General features: G+C 41.7%; 1 protein-coding gene across 2 annotated transcripts in view; it reads right to left on the bottom strand.

The window, feature by feature from the left end:
- The window catches only part of SYT9 (synaptotagmin 9), a 184010-nt gene that overhangs the window by 43409 nt on the left and 123932 nt on the right, over positions 1-16669 (bottom strand). The window contains exons 4-6 of one of the 2 annotated variants that reach the window (XM_029208564.1): positions 4869-4989; positions 3232-3403; positions 976-1105 (exon numbers count right to left, since the gene is read on the bottom strand). In XM_029208564.1, coding sequence (XP_029064397.1) covers positions 976-1105; positions 3232-3403; positions 4869-4989 — 423 coding nt within the window. Of the gene's footprint in view, positions 1-933; positions 1106-3231; positions 3404-4868; positions 4990-16669 lie in introns of those variants that run through there. The other variant, XM_029208563.1, reaches the window with a different exon arrangement.

Raw genomic sequence — 16669 nt, 5'->3', positions numbered from 1 at the left:
CTGCCTCCAAGTATCCACTCTCTTCTTCTACCTTGCAACGAGAATCCTGCTTTTTCAGTTGGGCACATTGCCACCGACAAAAAGAATACACTTCCTACCCTCCCTTGCAACCATACATGTCTGTATGACTAAGTTCTGGGACTAATTTAAATGGAAGTAGCAGTGTTGCATAAGACATCAAGGAAAACCCTTTAAAAAGGAATGTGTGTGCTTTTGGCTCTTGTCTTCACCTTTCTATGGCCTGGGAGATATGTGATGGTTGGAGCTTAGCAGCCATATCGCTCCATGAGGTGACCTCAAAACAAACAAACGAACAAACAAAAAAAAAAACACCTCACACTGGGACAGGGAAGCAGAAAGACAGAAGTCTAGATCTCTGTCAGCCACAGAGCCACTTTAACAGCCTAGACAACCTTCCTAGACAACATCCCTCTGGACCTTTTTTATGTAAGAGAGAAATAAATTTCCATTTCACTTGTTATTTTGTGGTTTGTTGACTTGGGGGTTTTTATCATATACAGTTGATACTAACCAGTTTGCCCAGAATCACAGGTTCATGCTACGGCCAGTCTCAGAATCCATGCTTCCTCTCTCCCGGTCTCAAGTTTTTTCTGATGCTAGCTGTAAGTCACTCTATGATGGCCTGGACCTCCACACTCACTCAGATCCTGCAGATGTCCTCCAAATGTCAACCCAAAGCCACAACATGAAATAAGAGAATCTTGATCTTTTTTGAAAACAATCAAAGTAACAGATGATCCCTGATCAATGTTCAAAACCTACCAGACTGGCAGGGAGCACAGACTCAATCTCAGATTGAATGCAATTCCCAACAAGCGGTCCCAGGAAATGCAACCAGGGAAACACATCGGTGACCACAGACCCTGGTACACTCACAATTTTGGTGGCTCCTGCATCTCAACAGTAAAGCCTTTATTCTTCTGCAAAGAGGAGCACGTGGGAGTAGGGTCTTACCTCCACCAGGGAATGCCAGTGTGCAATGGGCTTGCGCGGATATGACAACATTTCACTCCAGTGGTCCCTGCCCAGCCTCTCAGCTTCGTTGCCTACTTGACACACGCCGATGATCTCATTGTGACCTACACTGTGAAAATGGGGCACAATAGTTTTTTCCTTAAATTTTGGTATGTAAGAGCAGCAGCTACTCAGTTAAACTGACAGAGGAATTAGGGAAGGGGTGGTCCTTTTCATTCCCTAATTTAAAACTACAGGCCAAGCTTAATAGCCACTAAGACTCGGGTTACAATATTTCACTCGGGGCACAGAGAGGAAGACCAGAATCTGGCCCTCACACAGCTCAGCTGTTGGAACACTGGCATGACTTAGCTTGTTCCCAAGAACCTGTGTTGGAAGAACTCCCTGCTGCATGCAAAGGATGTCACTTCTGGTTCTGGAACAAGGTTGACCTCAGGCCTCCAAATCCATGTAATGAAAAGGGGGCCATCTGAAAAGAGTTTCTTGCACTAATGGCTGCTTCATTCCTGCAAGAGGGAACCAAGTATGGGTAAGGGAGAAGCTCCGAGTCTGTCAGCTGTAGCCTTGAGCTCACAAAGGGGGCAGAGTGGAGGAGGCTCCTGGATCATCTTGCAACCCCTCTCTTTAGAGAACATGTTGGCTTTTTGTGCTCTTCCCTCCTTCCTTGCAAGCCCAGCTTTGCTTCTTTGACCCAACTTGAGTTCCCTACTGCAGAAATACTCAGCTCCTTTAATACTTAGCTAGTATTTCTGAAACATCCCTGGGTAGATCTCTGCCTTGGACCATTTCTTTTTTCCTTAACGGTTTTTGGTTAGAAGTCCTTTGCATATATCCAGAATGACATGGCCCATCCTTTAACTCTCTGGGATCCAAATTCACAGACTTCTTCTCTTTCTTTTTCCTTCCTACAAGGATGAGGGGTTTTTCTCCTATTTGTGTATAGGGAGCAAGGGGGAGACAAGGGTGGGGAAGCAGTGTGAAGGATATTGGATTCTATGCTCATTAAAATCAGTTGCATGCAGGAGCCCCATGAATTCTGCCATGGATTTTTCCAGGCCAGATTCATGAGTTTACTGAGAATTAAATTGAAGCAGAGCTCACATAATCAGATTTGTCGATGCGGGAAACTTGGCAATAGCTTGAAAAATACTGGCCCAGCCTTCCACGGCTGGTGGGCAATGTCCCCTCTTGTGGCCTGACACTATTTGTGTTGTGTGTCGTCCAGAGGAGACAAGATGAGGTCTACTGCCCAGCGTGGGCTATCACACCCATGGGCAGCTGAGCCAACCCACGTGCTCCCTGGGTTGCAAGACGATTATGCTTCACCCAGGCATCTCTGGAAAGAGTGTTCAGGGCATTGAGGCTGCCTTTCTGACATTTCAGGGGTCTGTGGGAAAATTTTCAGCTGCAAATAATACTGTAAGATATTAGAAGTCAGACTTTTTTTTTTTTTTTATAATTGTGCCCAGACCATGTGGGAGGTTTCCAATTAAAAACAGACTTTGCATTTCAGTCTAATGACTAGTTTAACATGTATAATTCCCTGTTGGTACTTCCTTTGCATATTAAAATGACTGTTTTTCAAATCTGTCCTTTAAATACACAATTGGCTACAATGCAGGCTATAAATATCTCTTCTGTGCTGTATTAATTAGAAAGTCGAGCATCTTATACATTTTAATGTACCCTGTCATCCATACTGATTCTAGCATTTTCAAGAGAACATTTCTGTGTTTGCTTTCAGACTTACGTGGATGGAAACGATCTTTATTAAACACATTGGGAGAAGAAAAAAAAAAAGAACAAAATTATGTATTTAGAAATGTTGATGGTCTGGCTAAAGTAATCATTCTGCTGTTTTGAGTGGAATCTTTCTGATAAAGGCCAGGTAGGATTGCCAGAGAGAAGATTATGATCTGTGGGGTCACAGCTCTCTAAGGTGAGATTCTGAGGGGTGTACAGGGATGGAGAGGGGAAGAAGTAGAGGAGGAAGGAGAATGGAGGAGGAGAAAGAAAGAAGAAATGGGAGAGCTTAGAGGCACTTTGGTAATCTGACTCTACTCCATTGCTTGTAAAATGGTGACTCCTTGTCAGTCAGCTCTCAGTGTGCTGCTCACCTGGCTCTCTTCCTGTGGCTGCACTAAGACACCAGCTAAGAGTCCACAGCTGGCACCCCCCGTGCCCCAACCCTGGGCATAGTGGACTTGCAATGAGAAACAGCTCTAGGCCTCTCACCGGTCGTAGTCCATGACCGCTATGGACAAGTAGATTTGGTCAATATTCTCGGGAGGGATGTCAAAGACTATGGCTTCGTTGTAAACAGGGTTCAGAGTGTTCCTCTTGGTGGACGTTTTCCTCTTCTTCAATCGTCTGCCATCAGACATCAATGAGACTTTCACGTAGGGATCTGTACAGACCATGAGAAGCAGAGGTACTGTGAGGATACATGCAGATTTAGGCCAGCAGTTTCGTCACGGCAGACTTTCAAGGACCGTGGTATACAGAACCCCTTTCCCTGCCTGTGGACTGGAGTTTGAGGATTTTAATTAACACGATGTCTGGGCAGGGACTGGAGTTGGGATAACTGAGTCATTCATTCAGGAAAAAGCACAGGACTCTCTCCCCTCAAAATGAGTGGAATTTAAAAATAGTGTGAAAACATGTTACCAAATTAGATTAGGATCCAGGACCTGCTTGGCTGTCACAGGAAGGGAAATGCAAAGCCATTTCCAAAGCATGGGGAAAAAGCTGCAGGACCTGACTTGGAGCCACCTCGGGGAATCTTTTTCTAAAAACTAGGTCTTTAGGAAAGGGAGAAGCTAAATTCCTAGAGGACTGGGAAAACTTGGGGTGGGGGTGGGTTTCCTTCAGTGCAGGGGCCTCAAGCCCTAGAGCTGCCTGCAGTCGGGTTGCAAAGGGAGAAGCAGTTCAGCAGGGAGAGAAGGGACACAGGCTTGCTTGTGGTGCCATGCTGGGATGGGGTGACAGGTGGCAAGGCTGGACTCTGCTTCAGGTGGAACTTTCTTGGTTTCACCTCACTATTCTGCTCAGTGGGGAGTCCTTCTTGCTTCACCTGCCTAACCATGTGTTGCTCTGACACCCATACACTGTCTGGGGCGACTTAGAGGGCCAGAAGAAGCCATATCTTTTTTTCTGCTTGAATAAAACACTGGCATCCAGGAAGCAAAATATATTGCATCTGTTGATTTCAGTGACCAAAAGCCAGTGAGCTGGGGGTTTTGCGACCACATTTTGGGAGCCCCTGAAGAGGTGGCTTGTGAACTTGTATAAAAGGAACTGCATATCAGGGTATTTTCTGTTAGGGTTTAGAATTTAAGGCTACATGCTTGATTCACTGGAAAAACCAAACTGCATAGTTCACTGATGGACCTTTTATATAAGGATATTGGATATCAATCTTCTGAAAGCCTGAGGTGATGACGATTGCTTGTATGTGAGGAAAGACCCAATCAGATAAGCTATATCAGCATGTGCAAACTGTAGGTCCAGTCCACAATTATGTGAAGGAGAAGACCTAAGAGAGAACAATAGTAATAATAATGAGAGCTAACACTGAGGAGCATTTAGTGTGTGCCAGGCACCGTTCTTAGGTGTCATATGTGTTAGCTCACTTAATCCTGTAACAACCGAAAGAGCCAGATACTATTATTGTCCTCATTTTTACAGATGGGGAATCTAAAGCCCAGAGAGATTAAGTGACTTGCCCAAGGTCACACAGCTATTAGGTCTAGGACTAGGATTAAACTTAGGCAGTTTGGTTCCAAAGTCCATGCACTTTATTACTCTACTGGAAGCTTCATAAGGTGCTACAGAAGAACGTAGGAAGAAATCTGCATTTGAGCTTGTCCCACCTGATGCTCCCGTTATGTCCATTGCCTTTAAATTCCTTGCTTTTATAATGGTAATGGTCAGCCTGCCAGCCGTGGGAAGATAGCAGAGGGAGAACATCAGCTCTCCAAGATCCACGTTGTCCTGTTGAGAGAGCACAAACTGAAGCATTAGAAAGTGTCCTCAGCCTGGCGCACACAGAAGCACGGACAGGGCAGCATTGCAAGGGGCCGCACTGCTCCTTCCCTTCACGTAATCAATCAGATGAAGGAGAATAAATGACTGCACTTCGGGAGCACCCTCCCTAAGGAAGCACACTCATCTTTAAATGGCAGAGCTGTGGACACCATCCAGGGTTCTGCCCCTCTATCCAGCTACCTGCAGCCCTGCACAGCATCACACAGGTCCCGCGGCCCACAGCAGCCCCCAGAGCAGAAGCCCCCAAAGCCTTAACTATCCCCTACGGAGCCCCCTGTGTGGCTCCACTCATATCCCCATCACATCCGCTCAGAGCCCGCAGGACAAAGCTACACAAAGAGCTGCCCCACAGTGCTGGGCTGCCCCACTGGCAGCCCAGACAGGCTCTGCACACAGCCCACCCATAGCCTCGTGCACTCTCTCAGACAGGTCTCCGTACAGCCCCTTGGAGACTCCCAACCCCCATTTCCTACATAGCTTTTCCCCCACAGTTTTACCCACAGGCCTCACATAGCCCGCAAAGTCCTCCAGTCACCGTCCATGTGCATTCTTCCCCTATAGCTCCACACACCTCCCTACAGAGACCCCCCCCCCCCAAGTTTGCTGCAATACCTCCGTACACTCCTGCAAACACTCCCCCCCCATCCCAGCACACGCATGCACACGCACACACCCCTCCACCCACCAGAGCACTGCACGCAACCTGGTCACATGCAGCTTGTGCAGACCAGCACGTGGCTCCACTGGACCCTGCAAACACCTAGTCCTACAGGGCTCTCGACGAAGACCCTGCAGCAGCCTGAGAGTGGCAGCCCGTGACAGCCCTGGACACACCTGGACACCTGCCCAGCCCCTGCGCAGTCTCCAGGCAGGAAGAGAGAGGTGGGGACCCAGACCCCGCAGGCCCCCAATGCCCGACCCCCCTGGCTCCCACTTTGCTGCAGCTCTTGCCTTCTCTCGATGTGTCTCTAAGAAGCCCCATTTCCCTCTGCTGGGGAAAACATCTCCTGGGGTAGTGTGCAGTCATTCAAATAGGTCAGAAGACACAATTCTCTTTCTCCTTTTTAGCCCAGGGAAAGTATAACCAGAAAGGAAAAAAAAAAAAAGCCAGTTCATTTACTTTCAATTTCTGTGATACCTGAGGTTATCGAGCTGGGTGTCTGTGTCTAATTAATACAGTTTCATACTGACAGTGCTCTGGGGAGTCCGGTTTTTGCCCACAACATCCACAGCCTCCCCTCCCCTCCTTGATTCTCCAAGGATGCTACTATTTTTAGAAGCACAGATTGAGCTCTGTAAGGTCACCTCACCCAACCTCCCTCCTTGACCGCTTCTGCAGGAGGATGAGGCGAAGGGAGTCTGTTTAGTCGCTAAGGCAGATGGATCGCTCTGTGTCCTCGAGCTCTCCCTGCTTCATGTGAATAAATGACCTCTCCTCACAAGCACGTCAGGCTCTTCTGGTTCCTGGAGCCCTAATATCAAGAGACCCAGGTAGCTGGGCCTTTCCCCCTGGGGTGGAGGTGTCACATGGGGCAGGTGCTGGACTGATTTGTGCTCCCGGGTTCCCAACTGCAGGAGTAGGGTCTGCTGTTACTGAAGGATCTGACCCAGCTTCCTGCTGGTGGTGGAGGAGAAAGAGGAGGGACAGCTGTCTCCATAAATTATCTTTCCCCCTCTATACTCCCTGGCCTATTCCTTTGCCCTTGGACCTTTCCTGTGTGCCTTAAGCAGAAAGGCCCAGACACGTGTTCTTCTCAGAGGACTTTTCACTGCACCTGGCTCAAGCCCCCTCTCCTCTCATCCTGCCCTAATAATCTTGGTTTTACAAAGTAAAACAGGAGGAACCAAAACCATGCCTAAGAAGCTTCATCATCATTTTCTCGGCATACATTTTCTGAGGGCCCACACCGCACAGGCTCTGTAGGGCGCAAGATGTGATGACGCGGTCCCTGCCCTCAAGACCAAGGCACATAACTGAATGTAACGTGTCAAGCTACTTTTGCCCTAAGTACATTTTTCCCCAACGTAAACTTCATTCATAAATATTTATATGATATTGCTGTTTGCTCATGAGTTAAAAGGAAAAAAAATTGCGCTTCAGATTTGGTCATATATTCAGAATATGAACTAGGGCAAAAGTCCACTTTCGTACTTAAAAAACCCTGAGCAAATTAAAGAAAGATTTATTAAGGGGAAAATCCTTGGTTTGATTTCCAAGTGTTTTAAAAATGAAGGTAAAAATGATAAAATTCAAATACAAAAGTTTTTAAGTATAATCGTAAAATATGTCCTCTTCTTATGTACATACCACCTAAGTCACGCCTTTCCCCAGAGTAACACTGTGGATAATCATGCACATTTTCCTTTTCATCCATCATCCATCCATCCATTCATTTATTCACTTATTCTTCTAACATTTGTTGTGGTTGTGGTTGCTGAACACTGCTCTCGTCCAGGTGCTGAGAGCTGTTTTTGCCGTGGTGAACAACAGATGTGGTCCCCTGAGAAGTGATGGACTTGCTGGGATATGGAACAGAAGTTGATGGCACCTAATGCTAACCCTGCTTTCTCCCCCTCAGCTGATGCTGATTTGGGGTTAAGAATCTGTAGATATGGATGTTTATAAACATTCCTTAATTCAGTGGTTCTCAACCAGGAGCAATTTTGCTCCCCTAGGGCACGTTTGGCATTATTTATAATTGTCACAACTGGGGAGGCAGTTGTGTTACTGACGTCTCGTAGGTAGAGTCCAGGGATGCTGCTAAACATCTTACAATGCACAGGGAAGCCCCTCACTACAACGAATTATCTGGTCCAAAATGTCAATAGTGCCAAGGTTGAGAAACTCTGTCTTATACAGAGGTGCTTATATTGTTAGTAAAAATTTTTCCAGAATGCTGATAAAAGTCAAATACAAAAGAGTCGTGGAGTGTTTGGCTTCTTTTCCAGCTTGACAGAAATCAGATATGCAGAGGTGCCCTGGGGGGTACAAGGGGAAGGAAAATGTCACACAAAGAAATGCTTCATTTGCTCCTGCTTTGTGTGGCCAAGTTCCGTATTGTTGGCAAGATATATATATAGGGAATTTATAGCAAGTGTGTGTGTGTGAATTCTCTACCTGCCAATCTGTAAACTCTTTCTGTGGTATGTTTGCCTGTAGTGGTCTACGATAGCTCTAGTTTTTGTCTAACTAGCACACTTTTGCTTTCCTGTTCTTGGGTTCTTCTGGTGAAGTCCTTCCTAGTTCCATGAAGTTCTAGAAGGGCTGCTGCAGGAATTCAGACTGACCAAAATATTCATGCCCCTGTCCACTATTGTCTGTTCAGGGGTGAGTATGTAACCCAAGCAGGGAGATTTAGTCTTCCCTGGGACTGAAAAAATCAATATTGAGAAAGAGAAATTTTAATTTTATTGGGGTTATTCACTGGAAAGATATGAAATTAGAATTGTTGTAAGGTTCTTGTACTGTATATACTGTAAGTAGTAATAATATCACTTTAAGTTAGGCTGTGTATATTAAAGACATATACTATAAACCCAAAAGAAATGACTAAAATAATACAAGGATTTATAGTTAATAAGCCAACAAAAGAGATAAGATACATGCTTTAAAAATATTAAGTTGATACAAAAGAAGGCAGAAAAAACTGAAAAGGGAATAAGACCAGAAGAGACAAATATGATAGAAATAGAAAACAAATAGTAAGCTGGTAAATTTAAACTCAACTATTCCAATAATTACATTAAATATAAAAGATCTAAGCATCAAAATAAAAGCAAAGATTAATTCAATAAAATAGCAAGACCCAATATTATGCTCTCTACAAGACATTTAAATACAAAGATATAAGTACATTAAAAGTAAAAGAATAAAAAAAGATACGCTACACTAACACTAATAAAAAGAAATCTGCAGTGGTTAAATTAATATCACACAAAGTATAGGTAAGAGCAATGAATATTAACAGGGACAAAAAGGGTCATTTCACTATGATAAAGGGGTCAATTCATCAAAAGCATATAACAATTCTAAATATTTATGTACTTTATAGCATATTGTCAGAATACATAAAGCAAAAACGGATAGAATTGTGAGGATAAACAAGTTGCAGTCAGAGATTTGAATACTTGAACAATACTATCAACTAACTTGGCCTAATTAGGGGCATTAAAGAAACACCCTACCAAACAGCAATAGAATACACATTCTTTTCAAGTGTACCCAGAACATGGAACAAGACAGACCGTATTACGGGCCACAAAACAAGTCTCAATTAAATAAGAGAAGATTCAAAGTATATTTTCTGGTTGCAATGGAAATGAATTAGAAATCAATAACAAAAAGATATCTGCAAAATCTCTAAATATTTGGGAACTAAGTAACTTCTAAATAACCCATGGATCAAAAGGGAAATCAAAAGAGAAATTACAAAGTATTTCTAACTAAACTGAAATGAAAAAACAACAAAAATTTGTGGATACAGCTAAAGCAGTATTCAGAGGGAAATTTATACCACTAAAATGCTTATATTACACAAGGAGAAAAGTGTCAATTCACTGGCCACCGCTTCCACTTCAAGAAACGAGCAAATAAAAACAAATTAAAAGCAAAATAAGCAAAAGAAAGGAAATAATAAATATTAGATAGAATAATGTAAAGATGTATATTTTAAACCATAGAGTAGCCACCTAAAGAACCAATAAGTACATGTAATAAGCCATTACTGGAGATAAACTGTAACCATAAAAATACTCAATTCAAAAAAAGGCAGGAAATAAAGAAGAAAAAAAGAAAGTATGTAGAGGTGGAACAAATAGAAAAGACAGATTTAAACACTACCATATTGATAATTACTTTAAATGTATATACCTGGTAACTTCAATTGAAAGGGCATAAATTTTCTGATAGGATCATAAAGCAAGACCCAATTGCATATGCTGTCAACAGGGAATCCACTTAAAATATCACGACAGGGGACTTCCCTGGTGGTGCAGTGGTTAAGACTCCACGCTCCCAGTGCAGGGGGCCCAGGTTCAATCCTTGGTCCAGGAACTAGAGCCCACATTCATGCCGCAACTAAGAGTTCGCACGCCACAACTAAGGAGCCCGGGAGCTGCAACTAAGGAGCCCGTCGGCCACAACTAAGGATCCCACATGCCCAACTAAGGAGCTGGTGAGCCGCGACTAAGGAGCCTGCCTGCTGCAACTAAGACCCGGTGCAGCCAAATAAATAAATAAATAAATAAACTAAAAATAAATAAATAACTAAATATAAATATAAATAAAAAAAAATATATATATATAAAAAATATATATATAATAAATATAAATAACTAAAAAATAAATAAATAAATTAACTAAAAAATATATCACGACAAAGATAGGTTTAAAGAAGGAAAAATGTTACCAGGGAGGAAGGGAATATTTCATTGACAAAGGCTAAAATCATCAAGAGGGCATAATCTTAAATGCATATGTTTCTAATAACAGAACTTCAAAATATATTAAACAAATCTGATGGAATTAAGAGGAGAAACAGGCAAACCCACAAGTGGAGTTAAGAGATTCCAACACTGTCTATCAGTAATTCATTGAACAAGGAAGCAGAAAAGAAGTAAGGATATAAAAGACCTTAACAGTATTATTGACCAACCTGACCTAACTGATATTTACTCTGCCTATTAATACTCCATCAAACAACAGCAAAATGCACATTCTTTTCAAATATACACTAAACATTCAGCAAGATAAATCATATTCTGGGTCATTAAAAAATTCTCATTAAATCCAAAATGAATGAAATCATAAAATTAAACAATACTCTTCTAAATTACCTATAGATCAAAGAAAAAAACCATAAGGGATATTAAAGATTTTTTTTTTTTTTTGGCGGTACGCGGGCCTCTCACTGCTGCGGCCTCTCCCGTTGCGGAGCACAGGCTCCGGACGTGCAGCCTCAGCGGCCGTGGCTCACGGGCCCAGCTGCTCCGCGGCATGTGGGATCCTCCTGGACTGGGGCACGAACCCGTGTCCCCTGCATCGGCAGGCGGACTCTCAACCACTGCGCCACCAGGGAAGCCCTTAAAGATTATTTTGAACCAAATGGTAGTGGTTACATGACTATATACATGTGACAAAACTTGTACACTTAAAATTTGTTAATTTTATTGTATGTAAATTAACGGGGATTAAAAAATTCTGAAAAGACATTTTACAGAGGACTGTATTTTTGTCTTCTAGTTTTACTGTCCTGGATTCACAGAATATGTCTCGATGGTTTTAACCGCTGAAAAAATTATCCTATACTATCCCATTCATTTCTGCTCAAATATGTCTGAAAATAATGCCTAGGCTCTACTTGTAGGGGACATATTTCTATATGTCTATTAAATCAAGCTTGTTAATTTTGTATCCAAATCTTCTTCCTCTTGGAATTTATTATGATTTTGTCCTTTAAAATATGGTTTATTCCCATTCTACTGTTTCACAGCCAAATTATTAGCAAACATTTAAACTATGGTTAAAATATTTATTTCTCTGCTCACTGCAGTTTCATAAAACCCATATCATCCCCCACTCTTAGATACATTTTTCATTTTCCTTGTGTATGTCCTTGAGTACTGTTTTTCCAGGGAGGGTTCACAGGTAGTTAAAGTAATCTTTATTATGCTCTTATTCTTTTATTTCTTTTTTAATAAATTTATTTTTGGCTGCGTTGGGTCTCTGTTGCTGCGTGCAGGCTTCCCCTAGTTGTGGCAAGCAGGGGCTACTCTTTGTTGCGGTGCGTGGGCTTTTCATTGCCGTGGCTTCTCTTGTTGCAGAGCACAGGCTCTAGGCATGTGGGCTTCAGTAGTTGTGGCACGTGGGCTCAGTAGTTGTGGCTCACGGGCTCTAGAGTGCAGACTCAGTAGTTGCGGTGCACGGGCTTAGTTGCTCCGTGGCATGTGGGATCTTCCTGGACCAGGGCTCGAACCCATGCCCCCTGTATTGGCAGACAGATTCTTGCCACCAGGGAAGTCCCTGTGCTCTAATTCTTAAAAGAAAGTTAGCTGGGCACAGAATTTAGGTTAAAATTATTTTACCTTAGAACCTTTTATTTTGTCACAATATATTCTAGTACTTCATGTTCCAGCTAGGGTGTTTGATGCCATTCTTTTGTACATTTTTTCCCCTCAAGGAGGTTTTAAGATTGTCTCTTTGTACTTTTACTTTGTCCTTGTACCTTCTGAAATTTCCCCAAAAGGTACTGATATCTTGTTTTCACTGATTTTGCTTGGTCCTCAGTGATTGATGTTAATTGGAATTTTTTTCCTCTTGCTTTAATCTCTTTCTCCAGTGATCAGCTGATCTGTTTGTTTACTTTGGACCTTCTCTTTCATGATGTTGGTTTTCTAGGACATCCCTAATTGTCTTTATTTATAACTGAAGGGTCAAAGCAAAAGTCTTTTACAGCTCATCATTTTGTGAGGAGCCTCATGAGGCAGTGGAGGCAATCTCATATTTTCATCTGATATATATAACTGAACATTCTGAAGAATTATTCTTTAACACTACTTGCATGATATTAACAACGCCAAAATTATTGAACGTTGGTTTGTTTGTTTGTTTTGCGGGTACGTGGGCCTCTCACTGTTGTGGCCTCTCCCGCTGCGGAGCACAGGCTCCGGACGCGCAGGCTCAACGGCCATGGCTCACGGGCCCAGCCACTCCACAGCACGTGGGATCCTCCTGGACCGGGGCACGAACCCGTGTCCCCTGCATTGGCAGGTGAACTCCCAACCACTGCGCCACCAGGGAAGCCCTGAACTTTGGTTTTATAGTAGGTTACAAAAGTTAGGCAAAGAGAATCATAATCAACAGACTTTTGATACCCCAGTCTCCTCAATATTTTCTAAGTACCACTGTACTGGGGGGTCCTCAAGACCACCCTCAGGTCTGATGATTCATGAGAAGGACGCACAGGACCCAAAAAAGCTGTTCTGCTCATAGTTACGGTTTATTACAATAAAAGGACACAGATTTAAATCAGCAAAGAAAAACAAATTACATAGGGTGGAGTCCAGGAGAAACCAGGCATGAGTTTCCAATTGCCCTTTTCCAGTGGAGTCACACAGATAGCACTTAGTTCTCCCAGTAGTGATGTGTGACAACATATACAAAGTATCACCAACCAGGGAAGCTCACCTAAACCTTGATGCCCAAGGTTCTTACTGTGCGTGGTACGGAGTACCCACATGACTAACCTTAGCTGGTCAGTCTTTACTCCCTTCATCAGAGGGGGATCAGCATAGCCCAGAGCCCTAGGTGAACAAAAACAAGGGTCCATCATAAATCACACCATTAGCAAAAAATATTTGGTGTGGTCCAAGGTCTGTTATACAAAGAACTCCTATCAGTCAGGATATTCTAAGGGCTTAGAGGTTATCTTTCAGTCAAGGACTAGTCCTTTCTTTGGAATGTGCAGGGTAGGGTTTAGGCACCCCAAGCTTACTGAGTCAATCCTTTACTATACATACACCATGCCCTTATTTCAGCTTGCCTTTTCACACACATTTTCCTGTACTGAAAAGGGGAGAGGTTGTGGTCCATACACTTGTGTACCTAACCATCACACATTCTCACACAGAGGTCAACAGTTGATGTCATAGAAGACATCCGGAAGGAGGTTAGTTAACTGCAGGGCGTGGCAGAGATGTTAGATACGATGAGAGCTGACCATAATGTAACTAAGCTAGAACTCTGTAATAAAAAGATAACTAGAGGGTTTCTATATGTTTGGAAACTAAAAAATACACTTCCAAATAAACCATCATTCCAAATAAAAATCACAATGAAAATTAGAAATATATTGAACTGGATGATAATAAAAATTATACGTTTCAAAATATGTGGAATGCTGTGATACTGTGATTTATAATAAGAAATATATATATTTGGTTTTCTTCCTTTTTCCTGACACAGGGTTCCTGACACCCTTGTAAATTCCTAAGTGATAAGAGTACTAGGAGCATCTTTTGTTCCAGTGAGGCAACTGTCGGGGTGCTCCTTGATGGCTTCTGGATGGGAACTGGTCACCAAAAAGACCAAGCCATGATTAGAAGCTTGAAATTTTCAGCACCAGCCCCCATTCTCCAGAGATGGGAGAGGGCTAGAAATGAAGTTAATAATTGACCATGAGAAAGCCCCCATAAAATATCAAAAGTATTGGTTCCAAAGAGCTTCCAGGTTGGTGAACACATCCATATACCAGGAAGGTGACATACCCGCAACTCCATGGAGACAGAAGCTCCTGTGCTCAGGACCCTCCCAGACCTCACCCTACGTATCACCTGTACCCTTTATCACATCTTCTAATAGACGGTAAAGCCAGTAAACGTTTCCCTGAGTTCTGTGAGCTGTTCTGGCAAATAATCGAATCCAAGGAGGAGGTCATGGGAACCTCTGATCTGTAGCCAAGTTGGACAGAAATTGTGGGTAACCTGGGGACCTGCTACGTGTGACTGGCATCTGAAGCCAGGGGCCGTGTCATGGGACTGAGTCCTTAATAAGGTAGATAGTGTCAGAACTGCAGGACACCCAGCTGGTCTCGCAGAATTGCTTGGTATAGGAATAACCCCAACATGTTTGGTTTCAGAAGTGCTGTGAGTGTGGTAGCAGTATGAGAGTAAAAAAGAAACACACAGGACCCACACAAATCCTTAAAAATCAGATTAAGGGAAAAACCTTTTAGCTTTAAACACATAACATGGAACAAAATAAGGCTGATTAACAGTGATCAAAGCGTCTATCTAAAGAATTTGGGAAAAGAACAACAAATTAAACCCAAAGTAAGTAGAAGGAAGGAAATCATAAATTTAAGAGCAGAAATTAATGAAATAGAAAACAAATATATTAAAGAAAATCAACGAAGCCAAAAGTTACCTTTGGAAAGGCTAAATAAAAACTGCTAACCTTTGTTAAAACAGATAAAAAAGAGAGGGCAAGAGAGAAAAGGCAAAAATAACCATGTCATTGTTGAAATGCAACACATCTATGGATCTTTACTAAAAGCATTAAAAAGAGAATAAAAAGATTTTATAAGCAACTTTACGCCCACAGATGTTAAAAATTAGACACAATGTACACGTTTTTCAAAACATAAAATCTATATAAGAAGAATTAAAGACTCCAAATTTCTATGGCTCATTAAAAAAATTGAATCTGTAATTAAACACCTCACCATAAAGAAAATTTCTGGCTCAGCTGGGTTCACTGGTGAATTCCATTAAAGTTTTATGGAACAAATATAGCCAATATTATGCAAACACTTTTAGAGAAGAGAAAAAGAGGGAATACACCCCAATTTATTTTTTGAAGATATCATATTTTGGGTACCAAAATTGGAGGTAGCCATTACAAGAAAGGCAAAATTACAGACCAATTTCACTCATGAAGTGAGATTTTTAAAAAACTGAACAAAATATTAGAAAACTGAATGCAGAAAAACATGAAAATGATAATATATTACTCGTATATGTTTTATCTCAAGTTCATAAGGTTAATTTAACATATGAAGTTTTTAAAATATAATTGCCCACAGTAACATAATAAAGAGGAAAAGTCATATAATTATCTAAGTGAACATAGAAAAATATGATAAAAATCAAGCATCTATTTATGATAAGAATTTTTAACAAACCAGATATGGAAGAGGAATTTGCTTATCTGATGGAGGGCCTCTAAAAACAAGGCTGCGGCACTGGTGTACGTACTGGTGAAATGTGAAAAGCTTCCCAGTTAACGTAAGAAATAAGCCACATTACTACTCCTATTCTACACTGTACTTGAGGTCCTGGCTAGGGAAGTAAGGTATGAAAAAGAAATAAAAGGTATAAAGTTTTGACATGAAGAATTCATTCTGTCATTTATTGTTAGATGATGCTCTGTGTAAAGAAATTTTTAAAAACCTGGGAATTCCCTGGGGAATTCCCTGGAGGTCCAGTGGTTAGGACTCCGCACTTTCACTGCCAAGGGCCTGGGTTTGATCCCTGGCCGGGGAACTAAGATCCCACAAGCCGTGCGGCGTGGCAAAAGAAAAAAAAAGAAAGAAAAAGAAAAGAAAAGAAAATTTTAAAACCTACAGATAAATTATTAGAATTAAGGTAGATTGATGGATATGACATAAGTAAAAAAAATAGATTTCATTTTTATATACCAGAAAAAACAGGTTAAAAAAAAAACCAGAAAAAAACCCTCACTTAAAATAGCACCAGAAAACATCAAAACCTTGGAATAAATTTACCCCAAAATGTCCACTATTTCTTTATAGAAAAAAGATAAAGCATTACTGAGTAAAGTTAAGGAAGGTCTAAATAAATGAAGAGATATACCATGTTCACAGATTGAAAGAACTCAATATTATACAGATATTCTCCAAACTGATCTACAGGCTAAATGTAATTCCAATCAGATTACAATTTGACAAACTGATTTTAAATTTAATTTGGACACGCAAAGTGCCTAGAGCAGTCAAGATTCTCTTGAAGAAGAACAAATTGGGAGATCTTACTCTACTGGATAGGAAAACTTAACTAGAATGCTACTGGACTAGTGTAGTATTTGTGCAGGGCAAATAAACCCATGGAG

The sequence above is a fragment of the Monodon monoceros genome, unplaced genomic scaffold (assembly GCF_005190385.1).
Source record: "Monodon monoceros isolate NGI ecotype Baffin Bay Population unplaced genomic scaffold, NGI_Narwhal_1 Super_Scaffold_7, whole genome shotgun sequence".
In the NCBI taxonomy this organism is placed as follows: Eukaryota; Metazoa; Chordata; class Mammalia; order Artiodactyla; family Monodontidae; genus Monodon; species Monodon monoceros.
This window is presented reverse-complemented; position numbering and strand designations above follow the sequence as displayed.